The 18,800-nt window shown below is 56.1% G+C and overlaps 2 protein-coding genes across 13 annotated transcripts in view; both read left to right on the plus strand.

Moving 5' to 3' along the window:
• Nucleotides 1-10,981, plus strand: part of KIFC1 (kinesin family member C1) — a 34,450-nt gene extending 23,469 nt beyond the window's left edge. For both annotated transcript variants that reach the window (XM_082345621.1, XM_082345622.1), the window contains exon 12: nt 10,337-10,981. The gene's annotated coding sequence lies outside the window, so the exon portion shown is untranslated. The remainder of the gene's footprint in view (nt 1-10,336) is intronic.
• Nucleotides 784-18,800, plus strand: part of SYNGAP1 (synaptic Ras GTPase activating protein 1) — a gene marked incomplete at its 3' end in the record, with an annotated part of 31,465 nt that continues 13,448 nt past the window's right edge. For 5 of the 11 annotated variants that reach the window (XR_014232342.1, XM_082345616.1, XM_082345620.1 and 2 more), the window contains exons 1-9: nt 3,379-4,342; nt 6,472-6,577; nt 12,862-12,953; nt 13,377-13,498; nt 15,667-15,820; nt 16,046-16,144; nt 17,535-18,161; nt 18,292-18,436; nt 18,654-18,798. Coding sequence is in view for 7 of the 11 variants with exons in the window: in XM_082345616.1 (XP_082201742.1) it covers nt 4,133-4,342; nt 6,472-6,577; nt 12,862-12,953; nt 13,377-13,498; nt 15,667-15,820; nt 16,046-16,144; nt 17,535-18,161; nt 18,292-18,436; nt 18,654-18,798 (1,700 nt within the window). Of the gene's footprint in view, nt 892-3,378; nt 4,343-6,471; nt 6,578-12,861; nt 12,954-13,376; nt 13,499-15,666; nt 15,821-16,045; nt 16,145-17,534; nt 18,162-18,291; nt 18,437-18,653; nt 18,799-18,800 lie in introns of those variants that run through there. The other 6 variants (XR_014232341.1, XM_082345618.1, XM_082345619.1 and 3 more) reach the window with 2 other exon arrangements.

Below are 18,800 nucleotides of genomic sequence, written 5' to 3' on the forward strand. Positions count from 1 at the left end.
GGTCTGGAGTTTCTGTGTCTCTCGAGTTGTCAGTCTCCGAGTCTGCAGTTTCTTTTCTCTGAGATCTAAGTCTGGGGTCTCATATCTCTCTCTGGGTCTGAGTTCTCAAAGACCTAATTCTAGGTCTGGGTTCTTTCTGAATCTGGGTCTCATCTATTTCTTTGAGTCTAGTTCTTAGGTCTCAGTCCCTGAGATCACCGTCTGAGTCTTGAGTCTAAGATTTCTGTGGCTGTGGAGAACCTTTTAGAGACTGGATGCTCAGATTTTGACCTTTGACCCATCTCTCAGAGTGGGGGGCGGGGGGGTCTGAGGTCTTTTTTCTGAGACTGGGGTCTCTTTTTCTCTAGACTTTGGGTTTGTGCCTCAGATTATCCCCCGCCCTCCCACCACCCCAGGTGGCAAGGTATCTTTCTCTGTGGGTCTGGGGTCTCCCCATCTCAGGGTCTGGGGTCTGCATCTTTAGAACTGCTCTCTCTCTGGTGTGTTTTTGAGTCAGGGGTCTCTCCCTCTCTGGTTCTCACTGAGTAGGGGTGGGGGCTGCAGAGACTCTCTCCTCCTCCTCCTCCTCCTGCTCTTTCCTCTCTTGCTCGCTCCCCCGCCCCCCCCTCTCTCTCTCTCCCTCTCCCTCTCCCTGCTGCCGCTGCTGCCGTTGGCTCCTATTCTCCTCCTCCTCCTCCTCTCTCCTCCTCTCTGCTCCTCTCTGCTCCTCTCCGCTCCTCTCTCCTCCTCCTCCTCCACCTCCTCCTCCTTCTCCCCCTCTCTCTCCCCCTCTTTCTCTCCTCTCTTTCTCCCCCGGCCCCCCCGCCCCCTCCCCCCCAGGCCTGATGAGCAGGTCTCGCGCCTCCATCCATCGGGGGAGCATCCCCGCGATGTCCTATGCCCCCTTCAGAGGTACGGTGGTGAGGGGAGGGGGAGGGCCAGTTGGGGGGGGAGAAGGGGGGAGGGGCGGGGGGGGCTGGGCAGAGCTGGGGCCAGGGAGGGGAGCAGCTGAAATGGAAGGGGAGAGGAGGACCGGGAAGGCGGGGATGGGAGCAATGGGGAAGGAGGGATTGGAGGTCAGAGAATAGGGGTAGATAGGGGCCGGAGGGGCCAAGAAACAGGCCTTGAAGGGGGGCTGAGGGGAAAATGATGAAGGGGAAAGAGATCGCCAGAAAGGGTGGGAAGATAGAAGGACAGGGTTGGGGGAAGAGCTGCAGAAATAATTTGGAGGTGGGAGCTGAGAGATGAGGAAAATATCAAGGAAATAGAAGGACAGAGTTTTAGGAGAGGGGCTAGGAGGGGAAAATGAAGAAAATGAAAACATAGGGGTGAAAACAGAAGCCAAGAAGATGGGGGGTAGAATATGGTGGGGGGCTCAGAGTATGGTAGGGGGTAGAAAAAGACAGGAGATGGAGGGAGAGAAGAAGGGGCCAGATGGAGAGAGAAGGAGGCAGTGGGGGGAGGGGGGAAGAGGAATGGAGGGTCCAGATGGAGGGAAGAGAGGAGAGAGAGAATGGGGAATGGGTTGGGGGAGGAGAGACCAGGGCAGGGGGAGGGCCAAATTCAGTGTGTGTTTGTTGGGGGGGGGGGTGGGCAATACAAGTAAGACTGAGTGATGGGAGTAGGGGGTGGGTTAGGACCCTGCCCCACACTCTGACCCTCATCAAGTCCCTTGACCGTTGAAATGTAATTCCTGGGGTCTTATCCATTTCCTTTACTTCACCACTTTTACCCCCCTCCCCCACCTCCAATCCTTATTTCCATTCCCCCTCCCTCCTCTGGTGTCCATCACCTATATCTTTCCCCCCATATGGTGTCCGTTCCTTATATGAGTCCCCCTTCTGTCCTTCCCCTATATCAGTCCCTTCTCTGGTGTCCATTCTCTTTCTCCCTCACTTCTATCTGGTAGCTCCCTTATATCTCTACCACCTCTTTGCCCCCTCCTTCTTGACCCCCTTGTCCTAGTACTCCTGTGAGGTCCACCTCATTTCCTCTGCCCCATGTCCATTTGGGCCCTTCTGGTATATTCCCTGTCCCTAAAGATTTACCATCATTCCTGTCTCCTTTTCTCTTAGATCCATCCTTGTTATTTCTTCTCCACCCCATCCTCTCTTCCCCACCCCATTCCCCATCTTATCACCACTAGTCTGTGCCTACTCACTTTCCCCTAAGACCCCAGCTCTTATCACCCATTCCTCTTTTCTTGGCCCCTCTACTTCCTGGGGTGTTGGAGATTTGGGGAGCAAAGACACAGGTTTTGGTGGTTGGAACAGGACCTACAAGAGATCCCCATCTGAGCCCCGTGGAATTGCTCATCCTAGTAAATCTTTCCCCTTTCTCAACTGTGTTTCTGTCTCTTGCATCTGCTTCCCAGAATCATCCTTACTTAAGTCCAGACAATATTTGTGTGTGTGTATTTCCAGAGTTGCTCCTAAGCTAAGTTCCCCATGTCCTTCCCCGCTCCCGGAATGTGTCCCCTGAAGTCTAACCTGCTTCCCTGTGGCTGCAGCCTGAACCAGTCCCTCCCGTAATGATGATATGTATCAACAGATGTCTCCTCTGGGGGTCCTCAGGGTCTGATTGCAGTGGGCATGTTTCCTGCAGTGTCTGCAGTCCCAGAGCCTGGGTTTTGGTAATCTCTGTATCTAGAGGGTATTGGTTAGAATCTCTGAGGTGGCATTGAGATAGTGAGAATTTCAAAGTATTGGGGTTTCTAGATACCTGTATTCTTGGGGTTCATCTCTGACTCTGACCTGCAGATTGGGTAAATTTGAAACACGTTTATAGACAGAAAGGGGCTAGATTTTTCAAAACTCCTATTCAGAGCTTTCAGTTGGAATGAAGTTCAAAGACCAGTTCTTTTCCTGCAATATACCCATGATTAATTATCCTGTAAAGGTAACAGGATTTTTCTTCCTCTAAACTCTGACTCTGATTCCTTAAGCCTATTTTCTATCACTTTGATGTCACCAATTTGATTTCTGTCTTCTATAGGGCCTGTCCCCTACGTCCCTGTGATGGTGTGTGGCATTGGGGTTTAAAGGGGAAGCAGTTTGCAGGGATGGCGGCATGGGAAGAAGAACAGCAAAGTTGGGGAAGGGGGACCCTGGGTCGGGGGGGCTCTCTGAGCAGGGGTGACCCTTAGTCTACTGTTCTTCTGTTTTAGAAGTTTTGTCCCCAACCCCAGCTTTAGTCTTGGGAGACCCGCTCTAAGTCACATGCCTGGATCTTCCATTCTTCCCTCCCCTCTTTCTTCCTCAAGCTCCTTACCGAGCCTTGGGGAGAGGTTCCTAACTTGTAGAGTTGGCTCCCATCCTGTCCGTGGAGACGTGGCCGGGGGTGGGGGGGGGCGGGGGGGAGGGGGTGGCATAGGGGGACAGTATTGAATCTTCGACCTCCGACCTCCGGGCATGGAGTAGGGGAAGACATCAATTCAGTATTCATTCAAACAGCATATTTCCTACCTCCTCACTCCCCATCCCCTCCACAGCCAGATGCCTACAAGACCCATACTCCCCACCACCACTAGCAGAACCAGATCTTTCCCCAAAGGATGAGCAGGGTTGGGCTAGGGGAGGAGGGAGTGGAGGAAAGAGGAGAGGCAGGAGGGGAGGCCCTCTCATGACTCTGACTCTGGGAACAGGTAAGTTCCCTCACTCCCTCTCTCTTCCAGACATTTAGCTCTCAGAGTCTCATGACCCAAATGTCCCTACATCCCCATCCTTCTTTCCCACAGCTCTGTAGTCTTCCTCTTACTCCCTTGCAGATGGGTGGTGCCACGTCCAAATCCTTGTCTTCTGCAGCTATCTGGATGCCTTCCCTCTTCCCAGACACTTGCCACCAACCTCCCTGTGTTTTTCTTCTGCCAGTTTTGCTGCACCCTCCACCTTTTTATTTTTCTGAAGTGGTTGGAGAGCTCCTTCACCTTTCTCTGCCTCCAAACTTGTACCTTCTCTGTCATGATATAATTCCCCTCTCTGAACCACTCCTCTGTATTTCTTCTGCCAAGTCTCCAGAGCCCCCTGTGATGTGATTCCCCTCACCTCTTTTTCCCCAGATAGAGAAGCTTATCTTCTATTCCTGTAAAGTTACCGAGGGCCTCACCCCCATCTGTGATCTCCTCTAGGCGGGTGGGTTCCCCTTCTGCCCCTTTATGGACTCTCTTCTTGCCATTTTAGACACCTCTGTCTCCCAAATACATAGAGCCTCCCTTACCGTTTCTGTGTGTCTCTGCCCCCTAGATGTACGGGGACCCCCTATGCACCGAACCCAATACGTTCATTCCCCATATGATCGTCCTGGTTGGAACCCTCGGTTCTGCATCATCTCGGGGAACCAGCTTCTCATGCTGGATGAGGACGAGGTGAGCAGGGTGGGAAGGCTGGGAAAAGACCTCTGGGTAGTGTGGGAAAATGTGGAGAGAAGGATGGGGAGAATCCTCATTAGCGAAGGGACGCGAGACACATAGAAGGCAAAGAGAGAAACACTGGCAAGTGGTGGGAGGAGGGTGGCCACTGAGATTGGGGTTGGGATGTCAGAAGGGGCTGGTGTTCTCTCCCCTTGGCCAGGGGGTCTTTGAGGGCCATGTACAGTGATGGGGAGGAGATATGGTTCTAAAGATTTGTGGGTGCCTCCTGTTTCACCCTGCTCATATTGTGGGATAGGTTAGGCTAGGAAAGGGAAACTAAGGGGCTTGGAGGAGGGGTAAAGACATGGGGATCACTTTGGAGGGATTGTCTCCAAAGCAATCCTCGGGACCCTCTCCTCTCCCCCCACTCAGTAAGCCCCATCACTGACCACTCCCCGTCCTTTCCCTGGCGTGGGGCAGAGTACAGGACTCAGAGAGTGGGGTCTCTGAGTGGGGAAACTGGGAAGGGGCTGCAGGGTACCAGGAGAGATGACAGAGGTCAGTAGGCCTGGGTGTGGTTGGCGGTGAAGATGGGGAAGGCTGAGATCAGGGTTTAGAGAGACACTGGGAGGGCTTTCACCAGGGACATGGGGAAGGAATATAAGGGAAGAGATGCCTGGGGTGAGGGGAACTGGGAGTATGGGAAGTTGTCTAAAGGAGTAAGAGTGGGATAGGGGCAGGGACTAGCCAGAGTGAAAGATGTGAAATGAACAGAGCATCCTTGTGGGAGGTGGCGGCCATGCAGGGTGATTAGAGTGTGGGTTCTGATTTTGGAGCCGGGTCAGCAGTGGAGGGTCCATCAGAGGAAACAAGAAGTGAATATGAAGGGTGGACGCCCAGAGGTGTGATTGGGAGTGGGGGTGATTTGGGGACCAGCTTTAGAGAGTGATAGGGCAGCCTGCAAGACCAGAGGGGTGGTGAGAGATGTGCCCCGAAAGCTGTCAGGGAGTGTGTAGCGAGGCAGGGTTAGAACTGGAGTTGAGGTTAACCAGGGTTTCAAGGGATCTGGGGGGCAAGTGAGTGTGGAGAGATGGCTGGGTAGAGAGCTTCCAAGGCACAGAGTCAAGTCCAAGTGTCCAGGGGAGGACACGGTGACTCAAGGGAGAGGTGGTTTGGGGAGTCAAGTTTTAGGCACTGGGGGGCATTTGAGTGATTCACTAGTGGTCACCGGTCTTGACCAAGGATTTGAGGTCTGTAGGATGAACTGGGGAAACTGGAGACTGTGTGAGGATGAAGAGGGAGGACAGTGGGTGGGGGGATGAAGGAATGACAGAGATGGGGACAGACAGGTCCAGGGGACCAGTGGCCAGAGACTGAAATAGGAAGGGTGCGGAGGGGGGGAGTGGGAAATGACAGAGTGTAGGGCCACAGGGAGCTGGAATTGGCTGAGTTGTGGAGCCTGGGCTGGGGACTAGTGGGGTGGGTGGTTCTTGGAGGGGTGGAGAGGGGGAGGTTAGGAAGGAGGTGGCAAGGGCGAGTTGGGGATGAGGCTTAGGGAGAGGTGATGGCTAAAGGGAAGTGAGAGAGGCTGAGTGGGGGGCGATGGAAGGAGATGAAGGGTGGGGGGAGGTGACCAAGCCCTCTGGGGGGTGGGGACGTTGGGTCCCATTCTGGCCGCAAGCCTGGCCGTGGGAGGGAGACAAGCTGTGGATTCTGATTATAAATGCAGCTTCTGCTACCCCCGTGACAGCCACGGAGGGAGGGAAGGGGGTGAGGGAGGTGGGAGGTTGGGAGGAAAACAGGGAGAATGGAGGAACTGAAGGTCAAGGGGAAAGTGGATTCAGGGAGCAGCGAAGGCCAGAGGGGTTGCGGGAATTCCCTGGAGGGTGTTTCAAAAGAAATGGTGGAAGAAAAGAGGAGGGTGGGACGGGAGGGAATGAGGGAGACAGACTCGGAGGGAGAAGGGAACGAGAAATCGAGAAATCCACTCATCCCGAGACACTTAAAGAGTATAGAGGGGCGGGGGCAGAAGGTGGTCAGGCCTGGTGGAAAGGCAGGCTCATCCTTCCTTGGTGGGGGAGGGAAAGAGGAGGGACGGCCTGGGCCAGGGAGGTCTGACACCCCATCCCCCCCGCATCCCCTAGATACACCCCCTTCTGATCCGGGACCGGAGGAGCGAGTCCAGTCGCAACAAACTGCTGAGACGCACAGTCTCCGTGCCGGTGGAGGGGCGGCCCCACGGCGAGCATGGTACGGCGGCCGAGCAGGCTCGAGCAGGCTCTCGTGCCCCGGACAGTCGCGGGGAGAGGGCTGAAGGTGGACAGGGTTGCAGGGGAGGGGGAGTCCGGGAACCGAGGGAGCTGTCAGGGGCCGGGAGGAGGCGGAGACAAAGTCTCGAATTCTGCGAGTGGGAACCTGGGCGGAGCAGGCGCCCTCCTCTGGGATCTGAGCGGGACGGAGGCTGTGGGTGAGAGGCCCCAGCGGTCCTTGCTGTTTCGCTCCCTTTTTCCTCTCCAGCAGCGAAGTTTGACTCTTTCCCCGGTGCTTGCAAAAATAGTCTCCTTAGATCTTTAGCTTCCTGTCCGAGTGTCCCCTGCCCCTCCCAGCCGCAGGTCTGGGATCTTGGAAAGAATGACCTAGTTCCTGCCCGGCCCCCAGACCTCTGCCCCACCCCCACGCTCCTAATTCTTCTTCCAGACCTTCTGGCCTGTGGACCCTCCCTGTTTTCTTTCCCCTTTTCCCCTCTTCTCATCAGCTGTTTCTGTTTTCTGCAATTCTGTCACCTTCTTTCTCTTTCCTCCCCGATTTCTTTATTTTCTCTATCCCTCTTGATTCCTCTGCCTCTCCCCTCTGCTCCCGGTGGATCTCCATCAGACCCCCATCTCATCTCCTTTCTGCCTGTCTGTGGAGCTATGTGCTCAGTCTGTCTCTCCAACTCTCCCTCTCTCCATCTGTCTCTTCCCCTCCCTCCCTCTTTCTGCCCCCCCTCCACCCCCCTCTTTAGTCATTTAAAAAAAGATTTTTGTCTTCCTGAGAAGTTCGCTTAAAAGGTTTCCATGGGAACAGTGAGGGGAGATGAAGGCAGAGAACAGAGATCTGCAGCCAAGGTGCAGAGAGACGCCCTCAGCCCCCGGAAGCCCCCTTGTCACTGCCCCCTACCACTCTGTTCCCCTTCCATGACCAAGGGTCCAGGTCCTTCATCCCCTCAACCCCTTGTGACCCCTTTCTTCCACCAGCTACCCCTCCCCTCAGGGAACCAGGCTTCCAGTTTCTCTTCCTTGGAGAGAGCCAGTGGCCTGTCTCCATCCCTTGGCTCCCTTCAGCCCTCTTCTCATAGGCCCAGGCCTTACTGCCCTTGGGGGACAGCTCTGGGACCCTGGGTGGATGGGTGGCCAGGGGTGTGTGTCATTGTCATGGAAACTTCTGACCATGGGGGTGTGTGGGTAGCACATCTCTGTGAGGCAAAGCCAGGTGGTGGTGGTGGAGTGTGTACAGAGAATGTGTGTGATGTCTGTCACATCTGTGTGTGTGTGTGAGAGAGAGAGTCAGTCATGTCCATGTCTGGGAAAGGTTTGTGTACATGTGTGCATACCTGTGTGTCGAGGCCAGAATGGTCACATGCTTGTGGAGCATGTTTATCATATATCCAGTGGTTGGCGTCTCAGCCCACATATTCCCCTTCTTTCTCCTTACCCTCAGTCCTCAGGTCTGGGGTCTCTGGTGTGGGTCTCCTGTGTGTTTAGGGGGAGGGCACCCATGTGTGTTTGGAGTTGGAGGACGGTATGTGGAGGTGTTTGTGTTGGAGGTTCAATAGGGGTTGGGAGGGGGTCCAGGGGTATATATATTTAGGGGGAGGGTTTAGCGAAAGAGTTGATAGCTGGTGAACGTTTGGGGGTCTCAGGTGGACGTGGAATGTGTAAAGGGCATGGAGGATGTGCTGCAGGGAACATAGGAGTCTTTGGGGCCCTGGGGACCTGGGTCTGAGAAGGTCTGTGCAGAGGCTGTGGACTCTTGAGCCCAGGAGAGGTCGCCGGACCTTTGAGGGGCATCGGCATCCAGGGCTCCTCCTCTGCTGGGTGGAGCCGCCGCCCCTCGTTCCCTCCGAGGTTTTGATGGGGGGTCCTGCTCAGGAGGATGGTGGGAGGCCCGGTTGGTTTTGGGGGTCCCCTCGTCCCCCTCCCGCGTCTCTCTCGCGCTGTCTCCGGGCGACGGGGCTCGTGACAGAGGCGGCCACGGCAGCAGCGGTCGCCTAGCAACGGCGGCGGGGCCCGGGCAACGGCGGCAGCGGCGGCGGAGGGAGCCGTTCCCGCGGCCGTCACCGCTCGGCCGTCCCGGCCGTCCCGGGCCCCGCCGCCGCCCCCACCGCGCCGGGCGGCGCGAGCCGGGCCGCGCCGCCCCCTCTACCGCTGCACCCCGCCCCTCCCCCGCGCAGGGGCGGGGCCCCTCCCCCACCGGGGACACCCCCCCCCCGATCCCCCCGGGGGGCGGTGCGAGGTAAGGGCGGGGCCGGGCGGACGAGGAGCGCTCGCGTGGGGGGGCGCCGCGCTCTTGGGGGCGGGGGCGCGTGTGTGCGTGGGCGCCGGGAGGGGGGTGGGGAGGCCGCGGCGGCGGCGGCGGCGGCGGCGGCGGCGGCGGCGGCGGCGGCAGCTGCTCCCTCCGCATGTTCTCGCTGCATCTTCCGAGTGGGGGGAGTTATGGTAACTGGAGGGGGACAGCGGAGGTCGGGGGGTCGGGGACAGGCCTCGTGGGGCCAGGGTCTCGAGCGCGCGGGGGCGGCCGGTGTGGGGTGGTCTTGGAGACCCTCGGTGGAGGTGGCAGCCCGGGTGTCCGCGTGTGTGTCGCTGTCCAGGCTCGTGTCCCTTGTGTGTTGGTGCCATGTGCACACGGGGGCCCAGTTCCTCGTGCACACATGTGCAGCCAGCGGTTTTCAAGTCTGTCCTGTCGTATCCTGCCTCTGCCGGCTTCTCTGCCCCTCTTGCCTTAGGGGGCTGCTGGGCTGACCACTGGCTTGTGGGGCAGCTTTTGGCCATATTGGTACCTGTCACCTCTGACCCTGAGAATGCATGTTCCTTGCTGGGGCTCACCTCCTATCAGCCTCCTGTGTGTGGGGATGTGTGGCTGCATGAGAAGGATTTTCTGTGTCCCTGGTGGCAAGTGTGTGTCTTTGCATGTGTGTTCCATCATTGGCCTGGGTATCTGTGTCAATCCCAGCATGGGTGTCCAGGGCGTGTCTGGATGTGGGTGGTGTGCAAGTGGGGGGAGAGAGTAAGTGTGTGAGTGTGTTCCTTGGAATCCTACCATGTATGAAACACCTTTGGGCTAGCAGGTGTGAGCCCCTGCTCGGTTAGGGAGTGGGGACAGAAAAGCTGAAAAGGGAAAGAGCGGGGTAAAGAGGAAAAGTGGGGAGTTGGGGGAGAGGGGGAATGAGAGAGGCTTGGAGAGGAGAGAGAGCCTGGGAGAGAGAATAGCTGGAGAATAGCTGGGAAGGTGGGAGATAGTGGAGCCAGATTTAGAAGAGAGGAGAGAGGAGAAGAGGTTTTAAGATGGGGAACTGGTTGGAGACAGCAGAGAAGGGGCCTGGAAGCTGGGGAGACAGCTTGTGGGGCGGAGAGAGTCAGGCCTTCGGTAAAGTGATCTCAGAGGAGAAAGGGCAAGACGGGGTTGGGATTTGTGTAGGCCGTGTAGGATCAGGCTTGGTTGGATCAGGGGAGGCCATCATAGAGGCTGGCTCACAGTGAGGCCTGGCACGGCAGGAACTGCTGTTAGAGGTTCCTGTTCCCAGCACAGAGTTTGCCCCTCGTTTCTCTGCTCTCTGTCCAACTCTGTTCCTCCACCTGCTTTGGCAGCCTCCCTTTGTGGCTCCCCTTGAGAGCTGCCAGCTGGGTGTGACAGGGAGGAAAGGCCAAAGGGAAGGTTAGGGATTTGGGGGATTGGATGGCAGGGGGAGATTCTGTGGGTGATGGCAAAATTAGAGAGGTTGGAGAGGCAGGAGTCTAAGCCCTCGCTGTGTGTGTGTGTGTGTGTGTGTGTGTGAGTGCAATTGTATGTGTATACAGGGTGTGTACATGTGTGGGTGTGTGCACAATGCCTGTGTTATGGGTCTGTGTAGGTGGCTGTTATGCGTGTGCATGCGTGTATACATTGTGCAGGGATGGGACATGGAGACCCAGGATCGTGGTGTATGCTTATCAGGTTTGCTCTGTGTGTGGACATGGGCGTGTGCCTGTTTTCTGCACATGTCACTGCATGCAGCACTAATAACAGGATGTCCTGTGATTCTGTCACTCCGCCCCTTTCCCCTCTGTGTTTCTGCTCTTCTTTTCACTGTGGCAGTGAGGGTCTTTGTAAGTGTATGTGTATGTGGCCTCCGTGTACCTCTGACTTATATGTGAGTTCATGGATCTTAGTGCTTGGTTGTATGTATAAGGTTGTATTACTTCAAGAACCAAGCAAACCAATTAGCAAATCCGTTCTCCTTCTGTTAATTCTTTAGTTCCAAAATGGAATTTTAGTGGATTTGAAGTTAGACTTTCTGCCTTTATTACAGGAGCTTGCATATGAAAATAGTGGCTTGAGCTACATTGCATGGCGTGAGACAGGCAGCTAGACCTGAGAAAGGCAAAGACTAAGAAGGAGATATTCTGAACCCTTAGATGCATTGTTGAGTGTGTAACAGAAGGGTAATTAACACGTTTGCTCCTTGGTCTGTCTGTATTCTGGTAGCAACCACGGATTCATGTGTTGGAGTCAGGGAAGGGCTGGGGGAGAAGAAGGGGTTGTCCTGAGACAGTGGTTGTGGTTGTACTTTTCATGTGAATGAAGGATATTTGTGCTTTGGGGATACGGGGATACCTTGATGTGGTCAGGATCATGGTATACTCAAACATGTGTTTTAGAGGTTAAAGTGGCTTCCCCTGTGTGGGGGCCCTGTGTGTGTCTCTGGGTTAAATGTCCCCTTCTGTAACGTGCTGCCCACATGACTGCCCAAGGGACTCGGGCCCCACATCCACACTAGCAGCTCTCATGTGAGTGTCTGGGTCCAAGTATGTACTCCCCTGTTGCAGTGCTCACATATGTCTAAGCATGTATCCTGTGGGGTATGTGGGCCCCAGGGTCTCAGAATGTGGACCCGTGGCACCCCCCATGCTCACAGTTGCCTGTATGTCTCATAAGCACCTAGATCCCTTTTTATTTTTTGTATCATGGGTCTTATGTGCATGTACCCCCCACAGCTCGGTGCATGTTTTTGTGCTTTACACATGTGTTCCTGAGGGACTGACAAGGGTTCCTGTGTCATGGGAGCCACATTTTTGTGTGCACATCTCCTAACACCCAGGCTTTAGAGGCCTAGGGAAGCTGGAGACTGATTCTAGGGCAATTTGCAGGAGATTTGCAATTCAGGAAGCCGACAGTGAATGTGTAGCTGTGGCCCTCCCTTGTTTTGGAAACTAGAGGGTTAACAGGCAGCTCTTCCGGTCCAGCCCCCCCAGCATGTAGCTTCTTGTTGCCATGGAGACGGTAGCCCCGCCCCTGATGCAGCACCTGCCCCCCCATTGGCTGCAGTGGTGACTGTGGGGCTGAGGGGGGAGCCCAGGCCTGGGCAGCCATTCTGGAGCTGGAGCCCGAGCTTGGCATCCCCCCACTTTCATTCTCCTCTAGCCACTTGGCCCCTCTAAATTCCCTGGCAGCAGAGCCTCAGCTTCCCTCCTCCCAGCTGCCACCCTTCTTGACTCTGAGCAGTCTGAGCTTCATCGGCATTCATCTCCCCTCCTCCTCCTCTCCCTGCCCTCACTTGGGAGTCCCCCGAGTCCCCACTGCCCATCTTCCCCACTCCCCGCCCGTTCCCCTGCATTCTTCTCTTTTCCCCTTCCCCCCTTCACTTCTGAGTCCCTGCCACTGCAGTGCACGTGGAACCAGCCCCTTCTCCCCTCCCCCCCACCCCTTCCTTGAATTTTCTGTCCCCAGGCTTTTTCCGCTTCCACTCCTCACAGGTCCCTTCCAAGACTTCCCCCTCCAGTCCAGGGAGGGGGTCATGGGAGGTAGCTCTGGCCCTCCAGACAGACAGGGGTTCCAGGAGTGGGGGCCAGGTGGAAGATGTGCCCAGCTGAGGGAGGAGGAAGGCCTGCCTCTGGTCAATGACCTTTAACCCAACTTCCCCCACCAGCTCGCCCCTTCCTGGTGGGGTGGGCACCAAGGACCTAGGTTCTGTGGATCTTCGGTGTCCTTTATTCCTGGAGTTTTACTGACCCTCTCAGCCATGCCCCTTTGCTGACTGCCAGGCCCAGCCCCAGTCATGGGCCTAAGGCCTCCCACCCCGTCCCCCTCCGGGGGCTCCGGCTCGGGTTCCTTGCCCCCTCCTTCCCGCCGCCAGCTTCTCAGCCGCCGCTGCTCTTCCTGCTGCTTTCCGGGGGGTAGGTGAGGCTGGAGCTAAGGGGCAGAGGGAGGTGGGCGAGTGTGCTGGGGCCAGGGGTGGAAACCTGGGCTAACGGCGACCCCCTCCCCAACTTCCGTTACGGCCCTTTTCTCCCCTCCAGAATACCACTTGGGTCGCTCGAGGAGGAAGAGCGTCCCAGGGGGGAAGCAGTACAGCATGGAGGCCGCCCCCGCTGCACCCTTTCGGCCCTCGGTGAGTGAAGGCGCCTGCCAGATGTGGCTCAGCTGGGTCCCCTCCCCTCCAGCCCCAGCTGGAGCCTGAGGATTATGAGAAAGGGGGAAGGAGGGGAGAGAGAGAAAGAGAGTATGTGTGTGTGTGTGCCCCCACCTCTTTGGTTTCCCCCTTCTTGGCTCTGCCCCCCTGCTTCTCAGACCAGCCCTCCCACCTTCTCCAGGCTGGGGTGTGTGTGTGTGTGTTTGTGTGTACACTCGCATCCGTGAGAGCACAGGAAGACAAACTGGTAGCAGGGCTCCTATCCCCCTTTCCTCGCCTCTAGAGATTTCCCTTTTCCCCCCCATCCCACCTTCATCCAGGGACTCTTTACCAGCTGAGCGGTGAGGAGGTAGAACTGACCCTACCCCAAACCACACCTATCCCCATTTCCCCCCCACCCAGCAAGGCTTCCTGAGCCGGAGGCTAAAAAGCTCCATCAAACGTACGAAGTCACAACCCAAACTTGACCGGACCAGCAGCTTTCGCCAGATACTGCCTCGCTTCCGAAGTGCTGACCATGACCGGTACAGGGCCTGGAGTGGTGGGCTAGAGCGGGGTGGGATGAGTTGGATGCAGTGTAGGGGCCTCCAGAGTGAGGTTGGAGGGGTGGGGGTTCTCAGAGTGTAGAGCTTGATGGCTTCAGATTGATTGAGAGGTGTGGTGGGGCAGGAGTCAGAACAGAGGAGCAGCAGGAGAGGGGCGGGGTGCAGGGTGCCCGGAGAGGGTGAGCAGCGGGGCAGGAAAGGGGGTGAAGGTGAAGCCAAGGAGGGATGGACTCTTCTGACCAACAGAAGGATGGGCTTCAGCCTGGGATGGAAGGAGCTGTACAGAAGGACAGAGAAGGAGTGACAGAGCCTGGGAGGAACATTTAAGGAATCCAGGGAAGGGGTGGTGGGCTGGTTGGTAGGAGGGGAGAGTGTGATCCAAGTAGAGGGTATGAGGGAAGGGTGGCAGGGTGGGGTGGGGCTGGCAGGTATTATGGAGGAGAGAAGGTGCAGCGTAGAGCGTGACAGAGAAGGGGAGGTGGCATGGGTATGCAGGTCAACAGACTGTGGAGGGGAGGTTGGAGGGTTAATCCATGGACTGAAGCCTGAGGAAGAAGCCCGCAGAGAAGTCCAGAGGGCACTGTCTCCGAGGCTGGGCTTGAAGGAAATCTTGTTTGCTCCTGTGGTCTGCTCTTTGGGGTCCCTCTTTGGGTTTCCCCCTCCCCCCCGCCCCAGGGAGAACCCTGTCCTTCCTTTCCCCCACGTCTGGCCGCCCCCGGGATGGGGCAGGTAGGGGAGGTTGGGATAGGTGAGTCACACCTTCCCCTCCCCCCTCCCATGTCACCGGAGCTGGATTTGGGGAGGGGGGGTGTGAGGGCCTGGTATTCCTGGCCGCGGGGGCGGGGGGCCGGGGGAGCGTCGTGCTGACGGCAACAGAGCCCAAGATGACGGGGCTGCTATAAATAGCTCCATGGAGGCTCCCACACCCGAGCTCCCCCTCCCGCTTCCCTACTGCTCTCTACTCTTCATCCCCTAGCCTTCTCTGAGCAAACTGTCCTGTGGTCCCGGCCTCCACTCCCCTCAGTGCCTTTCACCTTCTGCCCTCCCGCACTGATTTTCCCAAGTTCATCCCCACCCCCACCCCCACCCCGTCCCCCACCTCTGTTCCCACGTCCAGCTCTCCAGTGGCCTCTCCTCATCTTCTCCCATCCTGTCTTTCTGCACCCACCTTTCCCTCCTCCTTTCTCCTTCTCGCCCTATCTGTTCTTCCCCAGTCCCCACTTTCAGTCCCTTATCTCCATTGTCACTCTTCTGCCCAAAATCCTTCTTCTATTTCGTATGATTTTCCCTCACTCTTTCCCCCGATTCTGCTAAAACTTGTCCTCTTAGCTCGTTCATTTTTGGATTTATTAAGTGCTTTTTAGTCACTACCTGTGTGCCAAGGCCCAGACCAACATCTTTGAACTTCTGCTTCTTTCTTTTTTAAATTTATTTATTTTATTTATTTATTTTTGGCTGCACTGGGTCGCTGTTGCAGTGCGCGGGCTTTCTCTAGTTGCGTAGAGTGGGGGCTGCTCTTCATTGCGGTGTGCCAGCTTCTCATTGTGGTGGCTTCTCTTGTTGCGGAGCACAGGCTCTAGAGCGCAGACTCAGTAGTTGTGGCACATGGGCTCAGTAGTTGTGGCTCACGGGCTTAGTTGCTCCGCAGCATGTGGGATCTTCCCAGAGCAGGGCTCGAACCCGTGTCCCCTGCATTGGCAGGCGGATTCTTAACCACTGCACCACCAGGGAAGCCCCTGTATTTCTGGTTCTTTACTCCCACCTTTTTCCCCTTATATTGAAGCTGTGGTTTTGGCGGGGGAGGTGTCTTATAGAAGTGTCCAAGGCCCACCTGTTCTTTTTTTTTTTCTTCCATGGTCCCTTTCTGGGTTGAGATATTTCTACGTGTCCCCAGTCCTCACAACCCCTTAGGTGGTGGACTGAGGGGAGGGAATTTCTTAAAGGGTTCTCATGTCTCTCACATCATTCATGTCCTTCCCCAGGGATAGGCTGGGTTTCTTTTTGTCTGTGTCTGTGTACATGTGGGAAGTGGGTTTAGGAGCCCCTTTCCCCAGGTCTCCATCCTAGAGCCAGGTTGGCGATGCAGGCCTCTGGGCGTGTAAGCAGAGTGGGGAGCTGATTCTCCCTCCTGGACCCCCGCCTGCCAGGGCCCGGCTGATGCAGAGCTTTAAGGAGTCACACTCTCACGAGTCCTTGCTGAGTCCTAGCAGTGCGGCCGAGGCCTTGGAGCTCAACCTGGATGAAGATTCCATTATCAAGCCAGTGCACAGCTCCATCCTGGGCCAGGAGTTCTGTTTTGAGGTACTGGGTGTAGGGGGCTGGGGAGGGCCAAAGGGCAGGGGTCATGGAGGGGGAGGGCAGAGAGTCCTGGAGAAAGCGGCAGAGGTGGGGACGTCAAGGAAACAGAAGCCTCTGGGGCTGGGAGAAAGGAGGATAGGCCGGGGAGGAAGAGATGGTGGTGGACTCTCAGTCCTTGGGAGTCATCACCCCTCTAGAGCCCCAACTGACCTCCACACCCCTCTCTAGGTAACAACATCATCAGGAACAAAATGTTTTGCCTGTCGTTCTGCGGCCGAAAGGGACAAATGGATCGAGAATCTACAGCGGGCGGTAAAACCCAACAAGGTATTGGGAGTACAGGGTACACAGACAGCATGGGCAAGGCAAAGGTCAAGCTGCAGGGGAAACTGGGGGCCTAGGGGAGAAGGGGACTGAGGAGGAGGGGACTCTCATTTTCCTCTGAGTCCTCCATTTCTTTTTCCTTTCTTTCTACCTTATGATGTTTCCCTACCATAGAAATCATAGACTTACGGAACTGATGGGGCTCTGGAAGTCCTCTGGTGCATCTTCCCTGCAAGCAGGGATGTCCCACTAATACCTGACAGGTGGGCGCCTGGCCCCCGCTTGCAGTGTTTCTGCAGGACACATAGATTTGTCAGGTAGATGAGTCTTTAGACCTTGGTTTCCTCTCTGTACGACTGGTAGGAATGGTGTTGAACTACATAATCTCTAAGGTCCCTTTGGCTCAAAAATTCTATGAGTTTGTGCTCTTCCCAGGAGAAATGCTCCCAGTTCCATGAGCTGTTCTTTGTTTCCCAGTTTCCAGTGAGCTCACAGTCCTCTTGGCCTCCTCTGTGGAAACCCTTGTTTGTCAATGTCCTTCTTAAAAACTAGACCCAAGATGCTGGATGTGATCTGCCCCATGCAGAGTACAAACACCAGGCTCTTTTCACACTGTAGCATCACCTGAGCCTCACTGGTCAATTGTCATCCTCCAGGCCCTTTTCACACTAACTATATAGTCTCACCTTCTGCATTTATGCATTTTTTGCAATTACCTTCCGATTGTCTTTGAAGGACTCCTCAGTTCTCCTGTTCAAATTCCACCTTAATATTTTGGGTTTATTATTCTAGCTTTTAAAATCTTTTCTCAATACGAATTCTGTCATCTGATGTATGAGCTCCCTCTGTATCAGTTTCCTGTGGCTGCTGTAACAAATTACCACTCTCTGGACTGCTTAACACAACAGAAATTTATTCTCTGACAGTTCGGGAGATCGGAAGTCAAAAATCAAGGTGTCAGCAGGGCCTTGCTCCCTCGGAAGCTCTAGGAAGAATCCTCCCTTGTCCCTTCATACCTTCTGGTGGTTGCCGGCAGTCTCTGGCATCCCTTGACTTCTTGCTGCATCTGTGCACTTTCTGCCTCCATCTTCATGTGGTCATCTCCCCTCTGTGTGTCTCTGGTCTCCAAATCTCCCTCTCCATATAGACCCCAGTCATTGGATTTAGGGGCCACCCTTGTCCAGTACGACCACGTCTTAAGTGACTATAGTCACTTAATATGACTATAAGATATGAATTCCGGGGTGACACGGTTTAATCCCGCACACGCCTTCTCAGCCCTGTGATTGCTGGTGTCGGAGACTGTCTGGCTTTTTCACCGTCTCTCCTCTTTTGGTGTCTCTGTCTCTCTGTCCCTTCCCCTTCATCTGCCGTGCCCGCCCTACCCTGCCAGGACAACAGCCGCCGGGTGGACAACGTGTTGAAGCTGTGGATCATAGAGGCGCGGGAACTGCCCCCCAAGAAGCGGTACTATTGCGAGCTCTGCCTGGATGATATGCTGTATGCACGCACCACCTCCAAGCCCCGCTCGGCCTCGGGGGACACCGTCTTCTGGGGCGAGCACTTCGAGTTCAACAACCTGCCAGCCGTCCGAGCCCTGCGGCTGCACCTGTACCGTGACTCAGACAAAAAGCGCAAGAAGGACAAGGCGGGCTATGTCGGCCTGGTGACTGTGCCTGTGGCCACCCTGGCTGGGCGCCACTTCACAGAGCAGTGGTACCCCGTGACCCTGCCGACAGGCAGTGGGGGCTCCGGGGGCATGGGGGGTTCGGGAGGGGGAGGGGGCTCAGGGGGTGGCTCAGGGGGCAAGGGCAAAGGAGGTTGCCCGGCTGTGCGGCTAAAAGCGCGTTACCAGACAATGAGCATCCTGCCCATGGAGCTATATAAAGAGTTTGCAGAGTATGTCACCAACCATTATCGGATGCTGTGTGCGGTGTTGGAGCCCGCCCTGAATGTCAAGGGCAAGGAGGAGGTCGCCAGCGCGCTGGTTCACATCCTGCAGAGTACGGGCAAGGCCAAGGTGAGTACTGGGCCCTCAGGACAAGGTGACCTGGGAGTGCGCACTCGCGGGGATAGTAAGGGTAGGGCACGTCTGTCTTTATCAGCTTGGGTTGGACAGAGGCTGACCCTTGCCTTTTCCTGGCCCCCAGGACTTCCTTTCAGACATGGCCATGTCCGAGGTGGACCGGTTCATGGAACGGGAGCACCTCATATTCCGCGAGAACACTCTTGCCACTAAAGCCATAGAAGAGTACATGAGACTGATTGGTCAGAAATACCTCAAGGATGCCATCGGTATGGCCCACCCACAGGTGTTCTTCCCAAACCCGCCAGATGCCCACCCCAGCCCTAAATGTAGCTACTCCAGACTCCAAGTCCACCCTGCCTCAGCTTGATGCTTCTGGGCCCAGAGTCCCCTCCAACCTGATTCCGAGATTCCCCAAACCCTGGCAGCCCCTGTCCCTGCCCTTTGAAAGTGTGACCGCCCTCCGCTGTGCCCCCACCTCCGCAGGGGAATTCATCCGTGCTCTGTATGAATCTGAGGAGAACTGTGAGGTGGACCCCATCAAGTGCACGGCGTCCAGTCTGGCAGAGCACCAGGCCAACCTGCGGATGTGCTGTGAGTTGGCCCTGTGCAAGGTGGTCAACTCCCATTGGT

The sequence above is a fragment of the Balaenoptera borealis genome (genome assembly GCF_965194805.1).
Source record: "Balaenoptera borealis genome assembly, chromosome: 12".
NCBI lineage: Eukaryota > Metazoa > Chordata > Mammalia > Artiodactyla > Balaenopteridae > Balaenoptera > Balaenoptera borealis.